The sequence below is a fragment of the Scomber scombrus genome, chromosome 5 (genome assembly GCF_963691925.1).
Source record: "Scomber scombrus chromosome 5, fScoSco1.1, whole genome shotgun sequence".
Lineage (NCBI taxonomy): Eukaryota > Metazoa > Chordata > Actinopteri > Scombriformes > Scombridae > Scomber > Scomber scombrus.
Genome location: NC_084974.1, coordinates 18,216,748 through 18,244,423, shown reverse-complemented (window position 1 = coordinate 18,244,423; position 27,676 = coordinate 18,216,748). Strand labels below are relative to the sequence as shown.

The window sequence follows — 27,676 nt, the reverse complement described above, 5'->3', positions numbered from 1 at the left end:
CCTGGATTCAATCTTGTGGACTCCCGGCCTTGCCTTCTGGTCTGAGTCACTGCAGCTCATGTTGGACAAAGTCCCCTCTTGTGTTTGCAGACGAGTTTGTCAGCTGCTGTCATGTGATCCAGAATATATCACTTTTGCTTCGAGGTGAAATGTGACCAAACCAGTTGAATAGTTTATTTTTCTTTATTTTTTAATTATTGGTCACAAATTATAACTACAACTTCTAGACTGAAAGACCATGTGTTCTGTTAATGTGGTGTATATCAAAGCCAGGGGTTTCTGGGAAATGTTTTCTGGTCCCTCCATCATCAAATGCGTTAACTAGTATTTGCAATTATTTGTTTACCCAGAGTTGGATTGACCACACTTTTGAAATTAAGCTGTCATGTTTCCTGTCAAAGATTTAGTTGTGTCATGATATTTTCACCTGCCCACTGACTTGCAAAATAGCTAAGCCTGTTAGGTTTCAATATTTAACCCCAGATGAGCTTCGGTAGCCACATTTACAAACAAATAGTGGCTTAAATGAGGCCCCAATCAATGTAAGTTGATCTTTAACTGTTTGCTGAGCAAATGCCAATCTTTTACTCTGAGGAATTCTGCCATCCACAGTCACTTAGTCGCTCCTTTTTTGGACTAGACAGCAGTTTTTTTTCTAATTTAAGGTAAGATCAAATATTTTGATTAAACCTATTGGAACACTATTGTATATTTGACTCATTTGAATACTCATTGGAATGTGGTAGATATTACTCAGTAATTCAGAGATTTTTCCTCTTTGTGTCAGGTCTGTAATAGAGGCTGTAGCACTGTAGCAGTTCATACTTTTGACATAAAACTACTTATTTGTGTCATCTTGTTTTACATTTGGACATTTATGCAGATTTGAATACAGAAAATTTGTAGACACCACAATGTACTGATACTCACTCAAAACTCACTGCTACGTCTAAATGGTTTTGAGTCCCACTGAGCACATAGCCTGAAACAATGTTTTATTGAACAATAAATCTGGAATATTAGGATGTGCTTCGAGACATCCTGAAAGCAGACACTTTGCAGTTTCTGTGTGGAAATTTAGGAGCAGTCTACAAAATCTTTCATGGGTCTCCTATGTTTTAGGCATATTTCCAGATGATCTGGGCTCCCTTAAAAGAGTGCGTGACTAAGTAAAGTGTTTGATACCTGCAAACAGTACAGCAAAGATACTATAAACAAAGGTGAGAATGTTATGTTTAATGATTTTTATACGAGCTTATAACTACAACAGGAGGGGGAAAATGTGATATTGATATATTGCACAATATACTGAATGGGTCTGAAGAAGAAAGGTATATTTATTGCTTTATAAAAGTGAATGGGCCAAACATTTTTTTTCTGGCAACATAATTTCTTTCTTTTACAGCTACTTCGTAAGGACATGGACCTTAGTCTGACACTCCTGGTCATCTGTCTCTGCAGCCAAGGAGTGACTGTAAGCCATTGATATTGCTTTTAAATCACTACTAGAATCATGCTAGATAATTGCAAATGTGTAATTGTAAATGGTAAAGATTATATAATGTACATATTGTTTTAATATCTTATATTGTCTTTGTGCTTAACAGAATGCTGAGGTGGCAGAAGATGAGTCAATCCCATTGGTGCCCCTTATTCCTTTGATGCCCAGCCACTCCATAAATGTAAGGTGCCAAAATAAAAAGTTTGAAGGTTTTTGTTTTTCCATTGTGCTTCGTATGTCAAGCTGTGATGTGGACATAAGTAAAATGAGGAAAACTTTCATTGGGCTTAAAATGTCTCCTTTTTTTCTCTGCCTTTAGAGAGTAGAAACTGAAAGTACATCACAACCAGAAGCTGCAGATATCACAGACGCACCTGAATTCACAACAACCGTCACTAGTAGGCCCAATGGGGGGTCATCAGACGAAGAGCAAGATGAGGGCTGTCTTTCTGGTGGCCGAAGCCCACAGTCCAGAGAAGCTATTGCTGCTTCCATACAGAAACTGGGCATACAGCTGCTGAAGAATCTGGAGACAACGCCAGAGCAACCAAATGTCATCATATCTCCTTTCAGCATATCATTAGCGCTTTCCCAACTTGCTCTAGGTAAGCATGTTGTGTTGTACCTTTTACATGTTGACACAATGCACCTAAGAAGCTTGTTTTCCACGCATGTTTCATTACCACATTTGATTAATTTGTGTCAGCAACTTGTCCTATTTTATAGTAGTCTGGAGACCTGGAGACTGTCCCTGCCTTCATCCTGTTATTGCACTTCCCTTCTTTACAGGGGCAGTTAATGAGACGGAGGAGCTGCTGATGCATCATCTTCACGAAAACACTCTCGCCTGCTACCACGAGTCTCTGCATAATGTCTTAGAGAAGCTCAGAAACAATGACCTGCAAATTGCCACACGCATCTTCCTGCAACAAGGTTACTGCCTAGCAGAATAAGGCTTTTAAATGTATTTTTTAAACTATGCTAAAAGCTGACACTACACAAGTCCTGATAACAATGACATTCATTTTCTTGTTTCCTGCAAATTATAAAAGATGACCTTAACATCAGGTTTAAGAAAAATAGAGTCTGAGAGATTGTGCTTAATATGCGTTGTAGGGTTCAAGCCGAAACAAGACTTCGTCCAGGAATCCCAGCGGTTGTATGAGTCAGAACCAACAGTTCTAGAGAGCCTGCAACAGATAAACGACTGGGTAGAGAAGGCAACAAACGGAAAGATGACTGAATTTCTATCTGCTTTACCACCCAATTTGCTCCTAATGCTCATCAATGCTGTCCATTTCAAAGGTAAATAAAATATTGTAATATTTATTTAATTCAGCATCTTTTCAAGCATATGTTTACTGAGAAATACTCATTTCCCAAGACTCTAGATGAAATAACTTCTGAGTTTTTCTTGGTATAAAAGCTGACCGATCCTTGATAAAATTGGGACTATATTTCAATGTTTCCCACAGGAGAATGGAAAGCTCGATTTGACCCGCGCTTCACCTCCAGAGGTGTGTTCTACCTTGATGAAAAACACATGGTTGATGTTGAGGTGATGGAAGATGCTAAACATCCCTTGAGTTTATTTATTGATCATGAACTGGAGGCTCAGGTAAGTTATCTTAAATCATACAGTCTTCACTGTGCTCAATATACAATGCATCTACCTCTTCTCAAACACACAGTTTGGAATTAAAACCTATAATGCTCCTCTGTTAAACATAGTTACATCTTTATCCCAACACCATTTCTCCTTCCTGTGCAGGTAGCGAGCTTCCCATTCCAAAAGTCCATGAGCTTGTTAGTGGTCATGCCTTTGTCCGGCCAGGTCAACGTGTCTTCACTTGCTGCAAAGCTGAATATCTCCGACCTTTATAATCGCCTGCCCAAGGAAAGGGCTGTTCAAGTTAGAGTCCCCAAATTCAAACTGGAATATGCTCAAGAGCTACAGGATGTTTTTACCAAATTGGGTAAGTGGTTAAAAAATCTGCTATGATGAAAAACAAATTAGATATAAATTCTAATTACTTGATGAAATGTATATCTCAAGATTGACCTAATACTTTCTTTTGTGTGTTAGGCCTTGGAGATATGTTTTCTAGTCCCAATTTAGCCAACATGGCAGATGGCTCCCTACTGGTGTCCAGTGTGCTGCATAAATCCTGCATGGAGTTAAATGAGGACGGTGCAGAGGCTGCTGCAGCCACCACTGTGGTCATCTCACGGGCATCCAACCCTATCTTCCACCTCAGCCAACCCTTCCTCTTTGCCCTTTTGGATGATAAGACTCAAGTACCAATCTTCATGGGTGTCATCAACAACCCTAACCCCGGAGCTCCTGTTTTGCAGCGAGGAGAATTTGGAAGCATGGATAAAGTAGGATACCCATTTGACAAGCATTACATAGGCTCATTTGGAGGCCCACCTAAGTAGGGACTAATGCCTGCACAACCGTCCCAGGGGAAACCCAGACCAAGACCTTTATGATTGTACGGATTAAGTGTACAATATCACTTAGCTGGATCAAAAATGTGTGTGAGAACAGATGCTTCATTTGTTTCCCTGTTTCATTATAGAATATACAGGAGCCCAGTATCCACTGAATAAATGTAATATTCAATACAGATTTGTTGGTTTAGATGATGAGCAATTCTTCTAAAACCTTCTAAAAATGACATGTAACAATAAGAAGTTGTTTATACCCCTTTAAATCTCATCATCTTTGAGTTATTTGATTAGCCTACACTTGAGACTTTCAATATGTCAAAATGTTTGACTAAACAATCTGATATGCCACAACATTTCTGCATAAGTGTGTATTTAATGGAATTTTAGGTGTTATCTAATGAATAAATTTGATTTGAATCACAACACGTCATGTTTTTGAGTTTTAATTTAACACATTGTGGATGAGAAACATTTCATTGTATTCTGTGTGTAATTTGATTCATTTCAGAGGACATGGAACATTAGTAATTAACCTGAGGCCTCAGATGGTTTGTTACACATGTGACCTTGCAAATTCAGCTGCCTTGCAAGGCAAAAATGTAATAGGCGCGAAGCCACATATCAGCAACTTTTGGGGTTTAAGTTACTTAATTTATCTCTGGAAATATGTTTGGGTTTTTTGAGTGTTATTTTTTATTGATTATGATCAACTTTGTTCACAATAATATATACTTATTTCCTAGTTTCTTAGTTTACTAGTTACTTAATATAATAAGTAATGTAACTATTTCAATTACTAAATCAAAGTAATGTAACTTATTATATTTGATTACTTTTCAAATGTTCTAACAAATGTTTTCAACTGTTAGGGTAAGTGTACCAATTAAGTCTAAGTTCAAGTGTTTATGATGGATAGCCTACTGACATTATTTATAAGGGGGATATCTCTTATAAAGCAAGATTTATCACTCATTTGAAAATGTATTCATTAGTTCATGTAGATTTTGGAATTGGAATTTTGAAAAATTCTAGCAAAAGGTCTAGCATGGGCTTAATTGGTACTGTGACACGACTTAAGCCCACATAATGATTTATTTACAAAATATAAAAAAATATTGATTTCAAAGAATTAAAAAGTAATATATTCAGTAACATGATACATATTTAAAAAATGAGGAAAACACTCTCCTCCTGTAACTGTAATTTAATTACACATTTTTCTCAGCATTTGTTGACAGCTTTGTGACTTAAAGAAGATGCCTCGTCAATTAGGACAGCTAATTTAAGGATGATGCTTTCATGCTACTGACGCTTTTGCTCTGTATCTCACTGGCAACATGGTGTATTATTTGTGTTGCACTCTTCTCTGTGTCCAATGTTTCAGAAGTTACCCAAACTAGCAATCTACCTAAACTTACCGATTCATTGCATATCCTAAATGCAAATCATTTAAAGTAAACTTGTAAAAGTAAATTTGTCGGTTAGCAATATTTACCTCGGCATGGCCCGCCCTTCTCTGCCTCCGACAGTTTACTGATTAGATTGACAGCGAGTACTAGCCAATTAGAGGTAGAGTAGCGTGGGTCATGGCTTCACCATCCTAGGAAAAACATGGGCAATTTGGCTCGCAGATACTACTGAATGGTGCGCATCAGGGGAGATTTAGAAGTGGGTATACGCAATGCTGACTGAAAGATAAGTGGGTATACGCCGTATACCTGCGTATACCCTGGACTACACCACTGCTTCCAACCCTTATATGGTTTTCATGCTTTAAAAAAAAAAAGATTTGTTATGGTGGTGTATGAAATCTCCCATTATTCTGCGTATCCTGAATGCATCGCATTACGCGCGTGACGTCAGCTTGTCTTTGGCGCCGAATTTCATGCAGCTGGTCTGAGTTCAGTTTTGCAGTATTTTCCGAGCCTGAAAATCACCGCACTGCTCAAACAGCAAACAGACGTCAGGTCAGTGAGAGGAAACGGAAACTAGAGCGGTAAACACGAAGCTTGGCGCCACCGACACAATTCACTGTGTACTGTCACTGTTAGACGCAAATATTTGACTGTGCTGCAGTACCAGTCATTTTCTCTTTTTGTAGCTAAATAACTTCTCAGCAAACATGACGAAACTGTCAGAGGGTGCGATAGAGGTAAGGTTGAATATTTGCAGTGTGTTTAAAAAGCTAAAACACGATTTTCATCACAAAAAACAGCCGAAGTTAAAGATTGTTCAGTCTTTGTTCAGCTGTGGAGGCTAGCAGTCATTTGTTTGTATCATCACTTAATGTCATTTAAAACGTTAACGTTTGCTTAGCTTAACTGTCTAAATGTTACATTACCTGCAAAACTGTTTCCTTTTGTTATCAGCGTCAGTCAAGGTTTAATGATTAAGGTTAAGTGTTAGGCAGTTTAGAAATAAATTATTTCCCCAATTTCCAGACCAAACATTGTTATAATGTAAATTAACTAAAAATGACTAAACCGTAACAACAGTAACATTTGTATTTTCAGGCTCTGTCAAATGGAAACGGTGGCAACGACGCAGTGCTTCAGTTGGTGGTGAGTAATAGGATCCCACAATCTTTAATCATTTGCTGCCACTTTAATGCCAGTGTAGCGTTGACTAGACTGGCAAGTGTGTAAGAAATCCTTGTATTGTTTGCGTCCTCTTAACATGTGCTGAACACTCACAGCTGCTCAGATTGGGGAGTCATACAGCAAACTTAAAGCTGGATTCTGCTCCTCTGGATGAAAAATCCTATGAATTCACATTTAAGGTCATGAGTCGTAATTTGACATACTGAATTAGCAGCTTGTGTGACTCACACACACACAAACATACACACACACACATATATATATATACACACACACACACACACACACACACACACACACACACACACACACACACACACACAGGGTTGGTAAGGTTACCCTGGAAATGTAATAGGTTACAGATCACTAGTTATCCATTTTAAAATGTAATGAGTAATGTAACTATTTCAATTACTTAATCAAAGTAATGTAACTTATTACATTTGATTACTTTTATAATTTTCTAACATGTTTTCAGCTATTGGGGTAAGTGTACCCATTAAGCCCATCAAAATCTAAGTTAAGGTGTTTTTCATGGATACTGACATGATTTATAAGGGAGATCATTTCTTAGTAAGCAAGATTTATCTCTCATTTGAAAATGCATTCATTAGTTCATGCAGATTTTGTAATATAAAATAAAGATATCTTATGTAAAAACTAAAAAGGTTGGATTTAATTGGTAACAGTTTGTAATTAAATTCCGTAATGCCGTTACATGTAAGTAGTTACTCCCCAACGCTGCATATATACATCTTCAAGAGCAGGAAACAGACCCTGGTGAATATTTAACTCATTGTATGAGTAGTTCAGATTTTTTTCTATTCTTGTTTTTGTTGGTAACATACACCAAAACAGAAATGAATACTTTCATATGAAGCTGAATCACATGATCCAACACAGTATTTGGTAAACCTTGTTCCTTGAAGATATTAAACGGTATCACCTTTCAGAACATCCGCAAGATTGATGGGGGAAACGGTCCAGCTCGCTTTCGGGTGATGATGAGTGATGGACAGCACAGTCTGTCGTGTAAGTTGTCCTTTTTTTATTTTGAGTGCCTCGCATATTACCTGTCTAAATTCTCCTCTATATATGTATAAAACGTCTTTAATCATAGGTTTGACAACTTTTTAATGTTATTTCTCTTAACGAAGCTTGCCATATACATATAGAAAAGCAGATTTGGATCCATAACAGTGTTATGATGAAAACAGTGAGATTATAAAAGTTTAGATTTTATGATAGTTTATAATCAAATATTACTTTGCCAACATTGAGTCTGTAAACCATAATCAAAGGGCATTCTGGACTAGTAAATGCAAGGATGTTTGACAGTGTTATATAATACATAGTCTTTTCATCTGCTTTTATGGAGGCTTTTCTTATAAATGTAGCTTTCATGAGAGAGGATTGTGTGTAAAGTAGAAGTAGACATTTATTTGTAAGGGAAAATTAGATGACACTAAATTGAATCAACAATAGAATAAAGTGAAACAAATGAGATTAAATTATGTTATTGTGTCTGCATAAACCTGAGTTTTCCCTGCATGATTCAGGGCTCCCATCTCACCTCTCTACTCCTTTGCAGCCTTCATGCTGTCCACCCAGCTGAACTTCATGGCAGAGGAGAACAAACTGGCCCCAAACTGCATCTGTATCCTCAAGAGGCATGTGACCAATATACTGAAAGATGGACGGTAAGTGGTTCACTTATACATTTCTTATCTTTATATAGAAGCAAACACGATTGGTTGGTCATTATAAAGAATCAGGGTTTTCCAAACTATCTGCATAAATGTGAACATATTAATCAACTCTCCTCTAAAACTAAAAGGAGCTGTTAAAAAAGTTCTAGTTTTCCCACTTTAATTCATTTGACTTTTCCAAATATATCAGTTCTCCTCATTTTGGCGCCGCCCTTTTGGCGATAGGTCCTTTCTCATGTGTTGACCTGGATGAACTTTTATGTGACAAAGGATCTCTTATTGCAGACGTGTGGTAATCATTTTGGAAATTGATATCATCAAGTCTGCTGAAGATGTTGGTGGGAGAATCGGAGACCCCACACCTTACTCTGAAGGTAAGACTTCAAAACACATTTCATATTTAACAATTTTGCCACATTCTGAATAATTTCAGTAAATCTTTCATTTAAAGCAGTACACACAGTGAGTGTTAATGATAGTAGCTTGAAATGTAGGTCACTTGTGTTGTTATAATGACGCAGTTGTGTGTCAAACCTTTCTTGCAGGTCAGAATAAAGGCACAAAGCCGGCTCCAAACCCTGTAACCCGCCCTCCACTGCAGGCACAAAATACAAATGAAGGTGAATGTTAGTTTTCTTTTAAGTCGGTGAACATTAATTAAAAAAAAGATTTTCTTTAGAAATGAGATTTTTGTGGAAAAATACTGCATATATATATATATATATATATATATGCAATATTTTTCCACAAAAATCTCATACATATATATATATATATAGTTCATAATGACCACCAGATGGCAGCATTTCTCTACTGCCTCCACAATTTAGGTGACCCACAGATTTACAGGACAGATGTAACTTTGACAGCTCTGTTGAGAAACATTTTCATTTTTAGCTCTCTCAGACTTTATTAAGAGTTTTGTTCAATGTTACTGACACTCACAATTCTCCAGAGCTCCCACTTTTTAAAAAAAGGGATGCTTGGTATCATTTAGTAGCAGTCTCTGCCTTTTCATATCAGACATTGTCTGTATTTTTCTTTTTTTAACTAAAGAAACTACGAAAAAACAAATGTGTAGCAACACAGACTACCAGGGGAGAGAATATTAACTCTATGAACAAACAGAGTGCTGGTTGTTCATGTCAAAGATAAGCACTGGATCACAGCATAGTAAGTAACTTGGACCAGGAGAGATGTGCAATCCCGCTGTCAGAAGGGTTTTGCTGTCGTCTCGTGTGTGTCGTAGCAGGTATTCATCCCTCTAATCTGCCGTGTGGGAATTGAGGTTGTGGCAAGCACCCTCATCAGCACAGTCATTGTTCATTTCTCTGTGTGTGCTGCTTGATCTGGGGGCTTAATTACCAGAAGTGCAGTGGTTGGCAAAGTGGGAGGACTTAAGTGGACACTTTGAACTCTAATCCTCCGCGTGAGACGCACACAAATCAAATGTGCAGCGCTTGTTCAAACGGAAAATCTCAAAGTCAGGCAGCACCGCACTTCGGGGGGAAGAGCAGCTCCAGTTTGTTATAGCATTTCACACTCTGCCCTGATTCTGTGAAATGTGAATCATCCTTCTCACCAAAATGCTGGATCACACATCTCCAACAACTTGGTTTGACAAGATTCTTGTTTCTTGTTCGAGTCACTCTTTTTGCTCGACGTGTGAGTCTACGGTGGTAAATTTACTTTAAGTCATTAGCTTTTTCTTTGATGAAACTTCTCTCATGAAGTGAGATAATTACAGTGATCAAGCAGTTGCAATCCAAAGAAATTGGATTTTTGTAATTTGTCTCTGATGAATAATGTATATGCCTCTCTCTTGACTCCTCTCCATCACTGCTCTTCATGGATCATTTATTTCTCTCTTCATTTCCTCCAACAGGGAACAGAGGATTCAATAGAGATTTTGGGAAGAAGGCCTCGTCAGCTATGCCCAGTACTCCTGGGGGTAGCTCCAAAGTTGTGCCCATTGCCAGCCTCAACCCCTACCAGTCCAAGTGAGTGTTATCTATTCAGAGGAGGTGGGCTAGGTGCCCAAAATGTCATATATTTGCTCTGTTTGGGACATTAACGATACATGAGAGCAGACATTTATAATCAGGAAATCAAAACAAAAACATGAGCACCAGCAAATGTTGCATGTTAAAACTAGACGTTGAAGAAAATGGGTGATGAGCACATAATCCTAAACATCTAAATAAATTAATCCAATTGTACAAAATATACCTGCCACAGATACAACCTATGTGAAGCTTTGAATGTCCTGTTGGGACTGCCAGAGAGCTGCTAAATCTCCACTGGCCATTTAAAGCTTTAGTTTGTTGTATTGGATTCTATTGTAAGGTATAAATATTTTGTGACACCCCTGTATGGTGCTTGAGACATCAGAGGGATAATATTATCTAGTTTATAGAAGACTTCTAGAAAGCAGAATCTAAGCTATAAACAGTGATAAGAGCCTGTTGAACTGTTCAATCAAAACTCCAATACACTTTTCTGAATATGACCACATGCACATATCAATAGTTAAGCCTGTGGATAGTCTTTCGAGATTGCTGTATATTAGAGTTGGACCAATAAATCGACCAGGCTGATGTAACAAGACACAAAAAAGTAATTTGGATAACAGATGTACAAAGATATATTTAAAGCCATTTTTAAAAAGTGTCTCAGTTGTATGGTTTGCCCACCAGAGAGCACTGACGAATAGCAAAATGATGATTGATAGCAAAATATGCTGCACAGTACAGTCACATTTTGTTAAAAAAAACCAAGAAATGTTATTTAATTATTTTTAAAATTTGAGTACCATTTCTAAATATGTGTTTTATGTAAAAGAAGAAAAAAAGCAATTAGCCAATAAATTATAAATATCAGTGTTGGTATAAGCCTCAATAAATCCAGTTGGACTGTATTGTAGTTATTGTGTATAATACAAATGTTCTGCAGGAGTTTTTGGAAGATAAGATTCAGCTTTGAAATGGAGCATCTACAATGATAGTAATAGTATTGTGGATATTCTGTAAGATATATAAATTTATTTAAGTGTCAAAGCCTAGTTAAACAGTTGTGGCCTTTCTCACAGAAGACATGGTAATTAACTGAATACAGGTGTTACTAATAACATTACTAACGACTACGCTCTGTTGAGGAATGCCAGTACAGAGCTGGCATACTGAAATGTTGCAGAGCTCATGTTAATGTCATTAGAAACACCTATGTGTTGTCTACTATGAGTAGCCAAAATGTCCCTGAAAAGCTCATTGAGGAGAGGAGGCAAGTAAATGATGCATTCCATCCTAATGGGCACTAGGGGGCAGATTGACAAAACTGTAAATGAATGAATCTATGAATTAATAAATGCATATCTGAATGAGGTAGAGTATGGGTTCATGAGGTTCTCTAAAAATGAACAACACTGACAGGAATAACCTCAAATCTGTCTTCATCCCAAAGGTGGACAATTCGTGCTCGTGTAACCAACAAGAGCAGTATCCGTACATGGAGCAACTCTCGTGGTGATGGAAAACTTTTCTCAATGGAGATTGTGGATGAGAGTGTGAGTGTTGTTTTTTTATTTTATTTTCATGTAAAATTGTCTTTATGTTGGAAATCCTGCACTGTGCTTTAATGTAAACCACATTTTTCCTTTTGTTAAAGGGAGAAATAAGAGTGACTGGTTTCAACCAAGAGGTGGACAAGTTCTTCAGCCTTATCGAGGTTGGCAAGGTGAGACCTTCCCCCAGATAATGAATCAGTATGTTCTAATTATCTGCCAAAACTGTCTTTCACTGCATTATGAAAGACAGATTTGGCTGTGGACTGTTCTAACAACAGCTGCCAGTACTTTGTGAGTTAAAACCACAGAGACTATGAATGAGTCATCTGGCTGCACTGTACGCATACAATAAGCGGCTTATGATCATCTGCCAGCCTTTGTTGATCCCCCCGACTGTCTGAAGTCGTATCTTGTTTGCACCATTCAGTCAGGTGAAATGTTCCCCTGATCTCTGATTAACACGTGGTTCATCCATCTGCATGGGCCAGGTCTACTATATCTCCAAGGGCTCCCTAAAGATCGCCAACAAGCAGTACACATCAGTGAAGAATGACTATGAGATGACACTCAATGGAGACTCCAGTGTCATCCCCTGTGAAGACAGTTGTGATGTTCCCATGGTGCAGTGTGACTTTGTCTCCATCAGTGACCTGGAGAACAGAGAAAAGGACGCCATTGTTGGTAAGGAGCACAAGTTATCATCTGTATGGGTATTTTATCAACTCAACCCATGTCATCGAGTTTCCAGATACCTGTAATCTATCCGTTTTCTTGCCCAGACTGTATATTGAGTCCAAAATACTGAGCAGCCTTGACTGCAAATAAACACAGAATGTTGTAAGAAATCAACCATAAAGCCTGAACATTTAATCAATTTGATCAGCCAACAAATCTCCTGATTTCAGCCCCAACTTGATGTCCGTCTTAGAAAATGAATCATCTGACAGCTTAAGTTATGTTGGATTGGTAAACCTCAAGGTGTGGCTGCTTTAAGAGCAAAATACTTGTTAATTATTACAAGTGCTTGTAGATATTTCTACGGTTAAACAGTGGGTGGAATAAATGAGTTGAAACTGTTCACTTTAAACTCTCCAAGTACAATGCTAATCAAAACATAGTGATTCATTGTTTTCTCATAGACATGTAATCATCATCACTTCATGTACATCAACATGGAAGCATCATTTACATCACTTGAGACTATGATTTAGACTTTTTCTATTAAGAAACCTGTCCTAACACAAACTGTCTAATGTCTATTACTCAGAATGAGGCTGTGCGGACACTTATATGGCTTCACACTCAGTTTTTTCTTATACCTCATTCCTTCAGATCCTTAGAAAGTCTTAAAATAAGATTTTTAAAATTAAAGGTTATAGATTGTCTTTTAAAGTCTAGTTTTCATTTATTGTAGGTCTTAAATTTGGAAATGATGCCTAGTTGCATGAGAAATATCCACCCACAGGATTCACTTGTTTAAATGTGGCTTGGCTTCCGGTCATGACTCAGTCCAGGTCTTTCTTTTTCTGTTTTTTCTTGTTTCGACTGGTTCTCCACAGGCCGCCACCTGCTCTCATAAAGGTAATAGGATTAAAGAAGCACACAAAACAGTACAGATGATGCTTAGTTAAAGACAGTTGGCCAGGGGGGTCGAGAGGTGCCACAAAGCCCTCTGTTATTTCTGATAGTTGCCAGAATCTGGATAGTAGTGTTTGTAGTGCAGAGCCACAATGGCCAACATGAAGGAGAGGAGCACATTTTTCATTTGGTGATCGCTTGGCTGGTGTTTACAAATGTAATGGTCTGTTAAAGTGGATGAAAGGTAGACATACTGTATCTTTGGAGCCTCTGGGCGAGTGTGTCTTAACCTGCTCTGATAGGGTGAGAATGACCACAAAAGCCTGTTGTTTTACACAGTTTTTAACTAAAAGTTTCAATTTTTCAGTTAACGAGTCCAAGCAAATTGTAATTAGGGCCCGAGCGGCGACTGTAAGTCGCCTGGCGAAAGCCCTATTGAAATTGTAATGTTTATTATTATTATTATTATTAGGGCCTGAGCGGCGACTGCAAGTCGCCTTGCGAAAGCCCTATTGAAATTGTAATGTTTATTAGGGCCCGAGCGGCGACTGCAAGTCGCCTGGCGAAAGCCCTATTGAAATTGTAATGTTTATTATTATTATTATTATTATTATTATTATTATTATTCTTCCGACATTTCGTGCCCCAATTTCGCCCCTTTCCCAAATGCGAAAATGCTTATACTTTTGCACAGACGTCCGGCCTCATCCGAAATTCGATATTTTTGGGTGGTCGCACATGGTCGACGCAGAATGGCGGAATAGCGCCCCCTACAAAGTCCAAAAATGCCCATAGGGAATTTTGCTAACTTTGTTCTATGCTCACAAAATTCGGTACACATATGTATTATACCCACATATGCAAAAAAGCCTCTTGACCTCATGACCTCAACCCAACAGGAAGTCGGCCATTTTGGTTTTGATTTTTCCCACCTAAAATTAACTCCTCCCACAGCGTTCGCCCGATCAAGTTCAAATTAGGTACGCAACATCTCCAGACCTAGCTGAGCTTAAGTTGTGCTCTGCGCATCCGTAGGTCAAAGGGCGTGTCTGCCAGGGCTCAACTAACTTTGGCGTGCTCGCCATGTACATACGAGTGGCTCTCACGCACACATACTTCATCCAATCAGCTTCAAACTTGCTGGACATGATGATGGCTCCGCCCTGAACGTCCCGATATATTAACTTCCCATGTAACTCATAGCGCCCCCCGGTGGTAACAGGAAGTTAACTAAGATTCATTAAAATGACATACTTTGCCCCATCAACTTCATTCAGAACCAGTTGGTGAAGCTACATTATGAACACTGTGAAGCTACGAGTAATGGCGTCCGTGTGGCGACGCGGCGACCATCAATTCCTCGCCATGAAAATACGTTTGGCTTTTTGATGGCTTTATTGAACTCGTATCATCATGAAAATTGGTACACAGGTCCAGGGTGCCGACCTCAACGTCTCCATTCGCTCATAGGCGATCTCACACGTGTCGCCCCCTAGTGGAATCGCACATCATCATTGTGCGATTTCCACAAAACTTCACATGTGTAATCACTGTCCCACCCTGAACGCAACCGCTTGTGTTTTGTTACACTCTACTGCCCCCTGGTGGATGAACCATCAACCTCTCATAACTCCTTCATGCTTTGTCCAATTCACTCCAAACTTCACATGACTGATGAGTGGCCGCCCTGAACACACCAGACCATATGTGTAACTACCTGTGACTGCCCCCTACTGGATGAACGAAACATTGCATTTTTGGCCTCCTTCCAGGTTTTTTCTCACTTTCTGCTTCACGCCACAGCCCCGCCATGCCTCAGGCCCCGCGGTGGCATGGGTGAGCGAGGGCCCGCCATCGCCGTTTGCGGCTTTAATTAAAATTAAAATTTTAAATTAAAACCTTTTTTTCCCTCGGTTTTATGTTAAGTGTAACACTGGGGCACAGTTAATTGCATTTTCAATTAATTTGACTACTTTATGTGATTTTCATTACATATGATTGTTTTATGGATATACAAAAATATCCAGAAAAATATTCACATTAGTCAAATGGATTTTGAACATAAAGCTCATCCCTAACATGCATTAATTTAGCTGTGGAAAGGATATTAAATCCTCTCTGTTGGGGTCTTAAGAAGATCTTAAAAAGCATTAAATTTGATTTCAAAAAGTGTGCAGCAACCCTGTGTAGTGGGACAATGTTTCTAAAATGAGCTGTTTGTAGCCATGTTTGCCAGTTCATTTGCTTATATGTTTTAATTGTCTTATGTATCCTGTCCTCTTAACAAATGTACAGCGATCAGAGTTGTGTAACACAGTGCAAAGGATAGTGATAATAGCCAATCAGTGAATTTACTGTGTACCAAATTACAGGTGGCTTGGGTTTCTTTTTTTCTGGTGTAGAATTTAATTGTTTTTTTCATGGAGGGCTTGGGATTTGTGATGCCTAAACGCATCTTAATTCTCTGAAGCACTCTACTTAACGAAAAGAAGGAACCAACCAACGCTCAAAGCCCTGTCTCCTACTGAGGTATTCCCAAACACATAATAATAAGCCTTCATAAGCTGAGGATAGATTTTGTAGCAGGAAGTAAAGTATGCTGGGAAATTGAGGTAGGTACAGCGTAGGGGCAGAAATAAAAGTTATATTAATAATGATGACAGTATTAGCCTGTAGTGCAGATTGACTTTGGGTCCTATGGCAAAGCCAATGAGAAAATAAGAACATGCTGTCACAGGTAAAATAAAGTAATAAGGAGCCTGCTTGTAATTACTTTTAATGAAGACAGCAGCCTGTACTGCTGTTTAAGTAAATTCTCTCCCACATACCATTTGGCATGAAATGTTACATTTTGTTTATTGTGATTAAATTATAATAATTTTAATTACCTTCAGTGGAGTGTTGAGGTAGCAGTAATGTTGGTGAATCCACTCTTGCACTTTGAACGAGATGGCTCTATTGTGCTTGATGGCTCTTGATGAAGTGCATTTGTAGAAAACATTTAAAGCCTATTAAATTGATTTTCTCCTGCATTATGGATGCAAGTGCCTGTTATACAGGCCAGTGACCTCACACCTGAAATGAGTGAATCACTTATTTCCCAAGAGCCAATTTGTGCTGGAAAACCATGGGACCCAGAGTGACCTTGTCTGTAAACACCACAATCAATATTTATGATATGTATATGTGGGTAAATCTGTTTTTCTTGAAAAGGAAACCACACATGGTCATAGTGTTATCCTATATAATATTAGATGCCTCAACTTCAGACTGAATCAAAGTGGGGATAGAAAAATAGAGCCAGCAACTTCTGCTAATGTGCAACACTGATTCATGATAATCTCTTTACAGATGTGATTGGAGTGTGCAAGACTGTGGATGAGGTGACCCGTCTCACTACCAAGACAAACCGTGAGGTATCCAAGAGGACACTCAATCTGATGGACATGTCTGGGAAGGTGGTGTCTGTCACACTGTGGGGAGAGGAAGTGAGTATATGCATTAAAGTAAAGGAGTAAAATGGGAATGGTAATGGGGAAAGAGGTGTTGTGTCTAGAGCTTGTTAAATGGGTGCTCAAAATCAATACCAGTCTTACAATGCATGGACATGCTTATTGTAATGGTTAAGCTTTCTTCTGAGAACACATCCTCACAAGCGGTAACTTTCATCAGAGAACAAACATTTTTGATTAGAGAATTTTGAACAGATCGAAGCTTAACAAAAGCTAGTGAACATGAAGATGAGCACCTGAAAAATATAAAAAAACCTGCAATAAAGGCTGCATTCATGACGTGTTTAGGTGTGACTGTCAGAAAGGTGTTTAATTAATTAAAAAGATTGTTTTACACATTTGGGGATCACTTGACTACCTCGATGATTTCAACAATGTGTGCAGGGTTCAGTGGAGGCAGTTGTGGGTGAATGTGGTTGACTGAATATCCTGTCAGAGGGTGATGAAGTAACTGCTCCTGCAGTTGATTTTTACCTGTGGCTCAGAGGGACTGTGCTGAGTTCGCCAACATTTCTTTCCTCCTGACATGAAGCACAGTGTTCTGTTTGTTTGTTTGTTCGACAGATACCCCTTTTCCCGAGGGTCTTGCACAGGTACACAAGATGTATAGTTTATAAAGAACAATGGCAATGCCAAACAGCAAGTGTTTTAGATTAGTGAGATATTTTACCATTTCTCTGAAGGCTATACTCCCCCCACCTCACCCTCATCCCTTTGTTTTTTTTGTTTGTTTTTTTTCATTTGGTATCCTCAGGTTGTTATGAGGAGCACTGAATGCTACATTTGGGAAATTGAAATTCAGAGAAAACTAATAAAGAGGGGGAAAAACAATTATATGGTATTTTCAGAATAGAAATAACTAGAAAAAACTTCAGAAAATGTGAAATCTGATTTGTTTTTAAAAGGATGTAGATATTGAGATGTCTGCCTTTCTATCGGGCAATCAGTCGGTACACCACTTTGTGTCCAGACTGCTTTGGATTTTTAATAAAAGGAAAACTTGGGAGGGATCCTACTGACTTTGTTTATTTTAGACTTTTCTTCTAGTGCCACCAGCTTATCAAAAATGTCGTATACAGGGAGATAATATCAAGATAGACTGGCAGAAAAGTTTGTACAGACGTTCATGGTTCCCAGATGATGAATTCAACTGACTTTTTTTAACTTGTTGACTTTTCCTCAAGCATCACCATGAGGTTGACATTTGAAATTTGGTAGACATTGCTCTTCCTCTCAGAATGAATAATAATAACTTTGGTGATCCACAGACTTTATATTTAGCGCCATCATCAGGTCAACTAATGGCATTCTGATCAGCCTCAGCTGTACTAGCTGTTTCTTGCTAATTAGGATTACCAGGGCATTAAATATTACACCTGCCAAACATCAGCATGTTAAGCCTTTGACATGAATGTTTCACTCAAAGTATCACTGTGCTAAAGTATCAGACTCAGAGGCTGTAGACTCATATTTTGTTCCTTTTTTTAAATAAAACTAACCCGATTCAATCCAGACAATAAAGTAACAAAGTAATTGATTGTCTGACCTTTGTCTATATCTCTTGTGTTGTATAGGCAGAAAAGTTTGATGGCTCTGGACAGCCAATTCTAGCCATTAAAGGGGCGAAGCTCTCAGACTTTGGAGGTCGGTCTCTCTCTGCATCCTTCAGCAGCACCATGATGATCAACCCAGACATTCCTGAGGCATATAAGCTCAGAGGCTGGTAAGTGAGCCCCAAGTTAATAGATAATACAGTGCAGAAAATTGCTTATTAGTGTCTGCAATTGTATACTAATGACAAAGTGATTTTATAGCAGGTTTGATACATGCTATACATGTCATCCACTGGAAGCTAACGTTTCTCATGCAAGTGTTGCTGATGAAATTGAAGAACTCTTAAGGATTTAAATGGGGAGTTTCCATTTCTCAAGTTGGGATAGTGCATGCTCTGATTCTCATTATCAAGATTAGCTTTCCCCCATTAGCTACAGTGTGGGGGGGTGCGTCAGCGAAGCATTACATATAAATGGAAATCATACTTAATCTGTGGAAATGTGTTTTTTACTCCCCTAATCGCCTTTCCAGATTAAATGAAATCCAGACTCATTTCTCTGTGATTATGTTGATTGTGCCATTTATTTTCTGTTTGTGTGTAAAGTGTGTATGTGTATGTGTGTGTGTGTGTGTGTTTGGTTGGTGTGTGTATTATGTTATTTCATCTTTGCTTTCACTTTAACATAGGTTTATGTGGCAATTAGCCAAGATATCTTTATCTTTAAAATCAGAGAGGTTGTGTACATGTAGTCATGCTTATTTCTCTATACTTAAATGAGAAGTAACACAGCCAAATATATGCAAATTAGTTATAAGATACTAAGACAGTAATTAAGTCATGTGTCTCTATTCCTTTAAGATTGTGGGTTTTTTGTTGCTTTTCTTGCAAAGCAGTTGTCATTTAAAACTCCAGCTTTCATCTTTTCTTCAGGCTCGTGTGCCAATTTTTCAATGTGTCACTTCCTAAATTATTGTTTCTCTCTGGTTTATATCATAACCAAAAATAAGTCAAAAATCCAAACCTATTCAGTCTGCTATCCTGTATAGTAAAGAAACACATCAAATCCTCCCATTGACAGCCTGAACCAGCAAGGTTTTCTATTTTTTTTTTTTTAATTAAAAATTAAGATTATTTGATTATCAAAATAGTTTATTATTTTTCTGTTGTAATCATTGCACCTCTACCTATATGTTTTCCCTTTTGTCAAAAATGTGGCCATTTTTAAACAAAGACATCACCTGTTAAGTGGATGTGATGTCAAAGCTGATAGAGGCACATTTATAGATTGTGGTATGAAGTGGTGCTTGCTGGCACATGATTGATAGATGAGGCAGGACTCACATGGACCAAAAGAGAGAGTGGGACTGGGGGGGGGGGATGATGCTTAAGCTCACACCAGCACTGAGACACACTGATTGATCTGTCCTCCTTATAGATCCTCCTTAAACAGGTCTCTTCTGCCCCTCCTCTCTGACATGAAAGCAAATGTCTGTATTTGTGAGTGCGGATCCAATCGATAGCATCCAGACTTTCATTTATTTACCTTCCAATACCAGTGCCCGTTCTGCCCAGAAAAATAAAGTGAAAGACAGTACACCGCTCAAATTTAGTTTGTGACAAAACCAGTTCAGTTTCTTATTCTGCTTTGACAAATGAGGCTGAAAGTATTTATACATGATCAGAAGATGTAATCTGCATAATCAGCGCAGTGAAATGTGACTCTTCTTTGCAGGTGAGAAAGAGGCAAATCACAAATGTGCCTCTTTAATCAGATATCTTGTATTGGCTCATGGTAATTTCTTGAGGATGGTTTTAGCACATGCCCTTAGCTTTCTTTCTGAATATTTTAATTTATTTCATTGCTAAAAATGTCAACTACTGTGAATTGCTGTTAAGTTTTTTGTATTTTATATTTGCATAGTGATAGAAAGTGCTTTATTATCCTTACCACCCCTGGTTCCTCTGCTTTCTTTTACCTGAACACTATTAAGTCCTGAATCATGTTTCCACACCCCTCAGTGTTGCATTGGCTTTTTCTTGTGCTCTCTTCTATTTAATGTAAGAAGATTGTGCCCCACTTTCTCCAGTCACTTTTCACTTGGACAACCAGAGATAATGATGCCTAAATCCTTGTGTTGGTTTATCCACTGCAGAAGAGGGGTGGGCCCATGCAGGTCTCCTTGTACAATGGGTTGCTGCAGGTTCGCAGGCATTCCCTAATGAACAGTTTAAAAGTCACAGATGAAAAGAGGCCAGAACTGCCTTATTACTCTTTATGCAAGTCAACCCAAGTGGGAACCACAGGAAAGATTGTTGTGCGTCATGGCCGAGAGCTGTAGCAGCCGCGCCAATGCTGTGAAAAAGGATAGAGAGGATAGCTGACATAGTGATGTGTCTATATTTTAAGGCTGCACTACAGAAGTGATGTCTAGTTGGTAGTGCTTTCATTGGGAAACTACTAGCTGTTGAATACATGATGTGTTTTGTCATGATGATGAAGATGATAAGCCTGGGTCCCAGGCAGGTCTCAAAATTAACTTTTTTCCCTCAGTATCCCACAACTGTCGGAGATTTATCAGCCCTGTGAAAAATGTTTCTTTGACCCAAAAATTGCTGATAATTACACCTGTCTTTAAGACAAGTGCAGCAGGTTGTATGCAATTACATACATTTTCACAGTGCAATTATTATTTAGACACTTTCCACCTCACATTAGATGACATGTCAAAGAACACAAGCATTGACAAATACGGTGCAGCTCAGTTAGCACGTGCAACTTTTCTGGCACTGATATTATGACAAAGCAACCTTGAATAATATAATAGCAGTGTTAAATTTTCATGACCATTTATGCACAGAGAAAAACGTTACATAACGGAGCTCCACTCATCAAGGCTGCAACTTGTGGGGAAAATAGAGTCTGCTGCCCTCAGGCCTGGTGCTCCTAGAATGATGGATACACTTTCTCTGAGCCAAAAATAGCACAACAACGCAATAAAAAATAACTCTGCATAAATTTAAACGATACACCTACATGAGTGCCTGATCATGAATGATTGAAAGAGCTAGTGTTCTTCTACATTTGCTGTAGGAAATTTAAAACGCACTTAATATGTCGCTTAATCAGTTTCTTTCAGGCACGAAAGTAACCATTTAGACTCCCAATATGTGGCCAGTTGATCCAAATAACACCTATTTGCAATTGTGCTCTGACGTTTTTGTAATGACAAGTTTCTCTACTTTCCCAGAATTGTCCCAGACGCCATATCTTTGTGTTTCAGGTGCAATTTTTTATTGTCTGTGGTAAAACTGCATCCTTAATTTCAAGCACAGGTCTCAGGGTGGTTGCAGTCCACAATATGTGTCCCTTAATGATTGTTCTGCAAGATGTCAGTTATGGGAAACAAAACAAAGAACTAAACTCTGAGTTAAACTTTTCATGATTATTTTTAATTCTTGCTCAGAAGAACCCCCATCTGAACAAAGATGTGCTTTACTGTACAGCCAAGGCTGCTTAAACATTGTTTTACTCATGTGGAGGCGCCTTAATTTGATTGTGTTTAGGTGCACACCTATGGGACTTCCTCAAATGAATTGTCTATCCTTGGTGGGCTGTTGACTTAAACTCATGCAGTGTATTAGTGGTGCTGCTCAGCACTTACTAGTGTGATTATGTGGAAAGCTGAGTTGTATCTTTTACCACATGTCACACTAGTTAATCTTGCAGAGGGGGAAATGGTGTTAATTTCTTCAAATAAGAATGCTGCACTATGCACTAATTGTCTTGAACTTGGGTTAATCTGGTGTTTTAGTGCATTGTTAGGATGCATGTGCAGTTTGCCCTCACTGTCTTTGAGATTACTTCCAATTCCAAAAAAGTTTCCAATTTGTCGTTAAATCTATAGTGTGTTCTTTTTTTGTGAAAATTATTAATGTTAAAAACAGACTGCAGCATCTGACTTTCCTCCATCTAACTGTGCAGATGCAGTTGTCCATTAGGTGGCAACAGCACATTTAGAGATGGTCCAGCTGACTTTTCCCATACTCTCAGGCTTAGCTGCTCTTTGTCATGTTTATTTTCAGGTCTTGATGCCAGCAACCTCAGACATTCACCACAGGCTCATTTAATCACACAAGTCCAAGTGGACATTTCATCTGTCTGTCTTATCATGTCTTCAGTATTTGTACAGGCCCCACACAGCACATACTGTAGTTGGATGCAGTAATTATGACAGCCAGAAGCAAACAAGCTTGAACACAGAAGCCTTGTGAAAAGTATGCCTTATTATTCCACTTAAATGTTTCACTGTGCTGTAATGATTGGAGAAAAAAAAGATGTGGAAGGATTACTAGCTGAGTTATTAACTGAATTTAATTAGTAACTGACTTGAAACCAAATGTATTAAGAGTTTAGGAGGGGAGGAATTCATCCCTTTTGTTGAGTAGTGTTGGCCTCCTTTCATCCACCACTGTCAAAGTGCCCTTCAGCCAAGACACTCCACCCCCAGCTGCCTCGCTGGATCTGCTCACTGGCGCACAGAGCGGGTCATTAGCTTAGCTTGACTTGCCATACAGAATATACTGTGCTATGTGTAAATTGATCTTGCATGATGTAGCAACTGAAAAACAAACAATTGTTTCTCTGTTTTATTAAAAACAAAAAACAAACATGAATGTCAACAGCATATTAGGTTAAATAATTTATAGAAGACTGTCATTACAAAAATCCAAGAGAAAAGAGAGCCATTGATACCTTGTTGAATAGAATTTTATTCATTTTTTCTAGTTGAGCTGAAATGATTAATCAATTGATTGAAAAATAATTGGCAACTTTTTACATTTTGTATTTCCAGTTTGTCAGTTGTAAGAATTTACTTTTTTCCCTCTTGCATCTGACTGTTTTTAGCTTTTATCTTACAAAACAATAAGGCTGAAACAAATAGTTGATTAATCAATGAGGATTTGCTGTTTATCTGTTTATCTGAATTTCTTTAGGTTTCACATTAGGTTATAACAACACTGAACATTTCTTTTTCTTCTCATTTAATAGTGAAAGTAATTTATCAATTAATTGAGAAAAAGGATTTTACATCTGATTAGATTACAAATCGGTTAATAACAAAGCAATTGGATTAATCCATAATGAATATAATTCAATATAAACGTTGTGCATTCGAACCCAGAACCCGCTTGCTGTTAGGCAACAGTGCTAACCACTGCTGCTCCAGTTTGCCTTTATTTTACAATCTAAATCTCTGTTTACTGAAAAAAAGTAATGTAATGAATCAACAGCTTCAACAATTTGTTATTTTCCCCACATTATAAAAGGTGGAGTTCTTTATAGACTCATCAATTAAAATACAGTGGAAACTGCTTATAGTGATCACGGTTACAGTCATAAAAAGCTTATATGGATCAAAAAGCTTGGAACAGAATCATTCCTATACAAATGGGTAAATTATTAGCTTAAAGCAGTCAACTAGTCTGCTCTCAGAGTAATGTTCTATGTTTTCTATGACAACATAGAAAAGATTTTAAACTACAATAATTTAATTATGATTTTTCATTTAAGTCGCATGACACACGTTTGATATATACTGTATTTAGCAGCTGCACCACCATCATTGCCTTGCAGTAACCCGTCTGCTGCTGGCTGGTTACCCAAGGCTGATACTGCTTTTACATTGAAATCGTGACAGGAAAGAAAGTAAGAAAGTAATTTTATCTCCATGAAAAACATGGTCTCCTTGAGGCTTATGACAAACTGCAAAACATAAGCCAACGAGATGCAGCAGCGAAACAAACTTTTGAAACAGCTGCACTGCATTTTAAAACTGTCAATGAATATACAAATGTCAATTAGATAGTAATCTGAATGAGCAATAAACAAAAAGGAAACTTTTTAAAAATAATCATCTGCCTATAATGATCAAGGTGACCTATACAGAAATGATCACTGTAAGTGATTTCCACTGTATTGTGACACTGGTGAGAGTCTACTCATACATAAACAGCTGTCCTAGGGGGTAGGAATGCCATGTAAATTTTGCTGTACTCTTGCACATTTATACTAAGATATCATTCATACACAGGCAGTCTTATACAGGTGGTTTTCCAGTTACAGCCTATGTAGTCTGTTCTTTATGAGGGAAAAATGAACACTTTGCTGTAATTCTGCCAAAATAAAAATGTAGGAATACGTGTTTATCCATATTTGTTTAAATAAGCTATCACTATGGCTTTTAAGTTCTTGTTAGCTTGACGTTTGACCACATGTCAGTCACCAGAGATGAAGTGGCTAACACCGTGTCACACACAACATGGAGTAATCGTGTTTGTGGTGTGTTTGCCACTTTTAGCTGAGGCATTAGTCTTAGCTCGGAGCTGAGAGCACTGCTTACTGAGAGTTCCCCATCATCCCCTCAAGCCTCTCCCTCTGACACATCTCTGCTCCTGTCCTGTCCATCTTCATTGACACGCTGACGTTTGACATGTCTATGCAATGCACATGCATGTCTGCCAACCTGCGCTCATCTATCTTGGTGTTATCTTTAAGCTGGGATCTCTTGCTTTCAGTTGACTGTTGCACATTTTCTGCCAGATCTAATTTGTCCTCTTTTTGTCTCCTTCATCACAATCACTCTCTGCTGTGGCATTCCTGTTTCCTGTGCTCCATGCTGTCTGTATGATAAAAACAGCAGCAGTTTTTAGACAGGAGGCTGTCACGGTGGTATCTTGTCTGGTATCTTACAGTGCTTCTGTATCAAGTCAGATGTCCAGAGTAGCCACGAAACACTGTGAAGCCCTACTAGTCTGCACTCTTACCTTTTTAAGTGTGATGCATTTTTAATCATTTCAGTTATGTTGTCAGTACATTTTTCTCTTCTGTAGAACATTTGTCTCAGAGATGTTAAACCATGACAGAAAACGGTATCTCCATTTTGTCTGATTTGATTTGTCAGGATATCTTTGTTCAGGCACCAGTCTGAGTGCAGACGCAATAAAAGCAAAGTCGTGCAGGTACACCGCTGAGGAAATTGGTGCCACCATAAAGAATTACTCACATTTGTCAGTAGGAGTGGGAAATCTGCAGCCTGTGCGTTGCTCAGGCCACAGTCTGGGGATATTTTCAATTAGTCATGCCTCCAGGAGCAAGGCATGCTCTCCCTGTATTTACAACCTTACCTCCCAATTGTGTGCCACTCTGCCTTGTGTCCAACAGATAAACAAATAAACAAAAGGCTTTACGTAATTAATGCAGTCTAGTGTACATGAGGGCTATTAGTGGATCTTCCAGCTGAAGGATTCTCTAAGCTGTCTATAATGCTCTCTTTGCATGTCTGTTTCTCTGACGATGTTGAGGACTAGATGTGATATTTTTTAAGTCTGTCTTGCCAGCTCCTGGAATTCTGCACTGGAAAACTGGTGTCCATTGTCACTTGCCACCTCACCTGGAATTCCAAGCTTAGCAAAGATTGCCTTCAGTCTCTGAATAACCTGAGCACCGGTGGTAGATGGCAGGTGCAGTACCTCCAAGAACTCTACTTTGTTAGCCCTTGGTATTCATCATGTAGTTCCTGTAGATTGTCAGCTCTGATTGACCTCTGCACAACTATTCTGCTTCCACTTATCAACAAGCCATCATATTCCGACAGCTCATTTTTCACCTTCATGTACCCCATGGGCATTCATTGGGACTCTACTTGTATATTCAGGTTATCTTTTTCTAATGAGTTTTATGAGAGATTGTAGCTTGCTGTCGGTGTCAGTGGCCATTCTGATGCTTTCCATTTTTTAAGTCCTTTTCATCCCTGTGGCTACATAACATGCCACATCACTGTGCACATCAGTCTCTGCACTTGTATGGCTTTCTGGACTGTAGGACAGGTGTGAGCAAGGACAAGGGTTTTCCCTGGCACATACTGCGCTACAGGAGTGTGTATCATGTGCCTCATGACTGGCTGACTGCTGTGATTGGCCCCAAGTCCATGTATTCTTCTTTTTCAGAAGCTCACACAGTGGTTGACCTATTGTTGAGAAGCTGGGGAGGTCTGTCCCCAGGTAGTTCACCATGCTCAGGACTCTTTTCAGTTCCTGAGCATGAACAGGTGGTGAAAGCTTGTGAATGGCCAATGGCCTCTACATTGTTCGGGTCAGGCCTGACTGCATGAGATGACCCAGGAACTTCTGGCCCTGCCTAAGGGGAGCATTTCTCTTTTTTGGGTTTCAAGCTGGCTGACTCAATGTGCTGCAGTACTTCCTCGAGCCCGATATCGTGTAACTCCATCAAGTCTCAAGGATGTTGTCCATAGAGAACTCCACACCTTCCAGTCCCTGCAGAGTCTCCATTTTCCTCTGGAACACCTCAGGTGCGCTGGATATCCTGAAAGCCGCCTGAAATACTATCAGCCAAATGGTGTTATGAATGTTGTCAGCTTACAGCTGTCTGGATGCCACTCACAGCATATAGAGAGGAGAACATGGTTCGCCACTTAGCTTAGCAGTTACCTCATCTGAGGTTGGTAGGGTACATTGCCCCCTTTACACTTATTTATTCAGCTTTTTCAGGTTAAAGTGGATCCTGGCTTTGTTGGTGCTCTTCTTGAGAACCACGACCATCGGCACAAACCAGTCAATAGGCTAGATGTTGCTAGACAACAGTTGCTAGATGACACAGTTGTTTTCCAATTGATCTTGAACTTACTGCAGCACTGGAGAGGCACCTGGCGTGTCATGTGTAAAAAATATGGCTGAACATTGTCCTCAACTTATTAATTGTATTTTCACAGGTGTATTTTCTGGTGTGAATAGGTAGGTTTCTTTCTTGTTAACAGTAGCCTTGAACATGCCAAGACACAGCAGCTCACCTCCGGGGCTGTCCAGTGGAATGTCTGCTGGTTCAGTGGTCTCTCTGGAGTTAGTGTGTGGAATGTGTCCTTACAGATGATATTGACATCTGCCCCTGACAATTTTAAAATTCCACTGGAGTGGATTCCTTATGTACCTGCACAGTCCACTGTTCCCTTGTCTTTTCTACATTACACACTGAGCCTAAGAAATAGGATGGCTGGTCTGCCTACTCTGTGACCTCATTCACAGAAGATTTGCTGTTGTGGCACACTCTGGCCCAATTTCCCATTTCATGACAGAAATGGCATGTTGCTTTCCCTGCAGGATATTTTTCATCTTTTCTGTGTTGTGCTTT

At 38.9% G+C, this 27,676-nt stretch overlaps 2 protein-coding genes across 3 annotated transcripts in view; both read left to right on the top strand.

Moving 5' to 3' along the window:
- Positions 1-431: 431 nt before the first annotated feature.
- Positions 432-4,378, top strand: serpinf2b (serpin peptidase inhibitor, clade F (alpha-2 antiplasmin, pigment epithelium derived factor), member 2b). 2 transcript variants are annotated; one of them, XM_062418662.1, is made up of 10 exons: positions 433-665; positions 1,123-1,220; positions 1,406-1,474; positions 1,608-1,682; positions 1,821-2,106; positions 2,291-2,434; positions 2,618-2,806; positions 2,977-3,119; positions 3,273-3,477; positions 3,588-4,378. In XM_062418662.1, the coding sequence occupies exons 3-10, from the start codon at positions 1,421-1,423 to the stop codon at positions 3,938-3,940; spliced, it is 1,449 nt and encodes a 482-aa protein (XP_062274646.1). In that variant the 5' UTR covers positions 433-665; positions 1,123-1,220; positions 1,406-1,420; the 3' UTR covers positions 3,941-4,378. The 2 variants fall into 2 exon arrangements, with proteins under 2 accessions (XP_062274647.1, XP_062274646.1); XM_062418663.1 differs by lacking the exon at positions 1,123-1,220 and having other exon boundaries at positions 432-665.
- A 1,616-nt stretch (positions 4,379-5,994) lies between these two features.
- rpa1 (replication protein A1) overlaps positions 5,995-27,676 on the top strand; it is a 37,240-nt gene continuing 15,558 nt past the window's right edge. Inside the window, exons 1-12 of the mRNA XM_062419581.1 lie at positions 5,995-6,107; positions 6,469-6,516; positions 7,509-7,587; positions 8,147-8,255; positions 8,550-8,638; positions 8,810-8,884; positions 10,150-10,264; positions 11,724-11,826; positions 11,928-11,996; positions 12,315-12,507; positions 16,756-16,892; positions 18,491-18,639. Coding sequence (XP_062275565.1) covers positions 6,078-6,107; positions 6,469-6,516; positions 7,509-7,587; positions 8,147-8,255; positions 8,550-8,638; positions 8,810-8,884; positions 10,150-10,264; positions 11,724-11,826; positions 11,928-11,996; positions 12,315-12,507; positions 16,756-16,892; positions 18,491-18,639 — 1,196 coding nt within the window. The 5' untranslated portion in view covers positions 5,995-6,077. The remainder of the gene's footprint in view (positions 6,108-6,468; positions 6,517-7,508; positions 7,588-8,146; positions 8,256-8,549; positions 8,639-8,809; positions 8,885-10,149; positions 10,265-11,723; positions 11,827-11,927; positions 11,997-12,314; positions 12,508-16,755; positions 16,893-18,490; positions 18,640-27,676) is intronic.

Coding starts and splice junctions, on each gene's coding strand:
- serpinf2b (XM_062418663.1), top strand. CDS start 1,421: ATGGACCTTAGTCTGACACTCCTGGTCATCTGTCTCTGCAGCCAAGGA. Junction 2,107..2,290: donor GCTTTCCCAACTTGCTCTAG/GTAAGCATGTTG, acceptor CCTTCTTTACAG/GGGCAGTTAATGAGACGGAG. Junction 3,478..3,587: donor GGATGTTTTTACCAAATTGG/GTAAGTGGTTAA, acceptor TTTGTGTGTTAG/GCCTTGGAGATATGTTTTCT.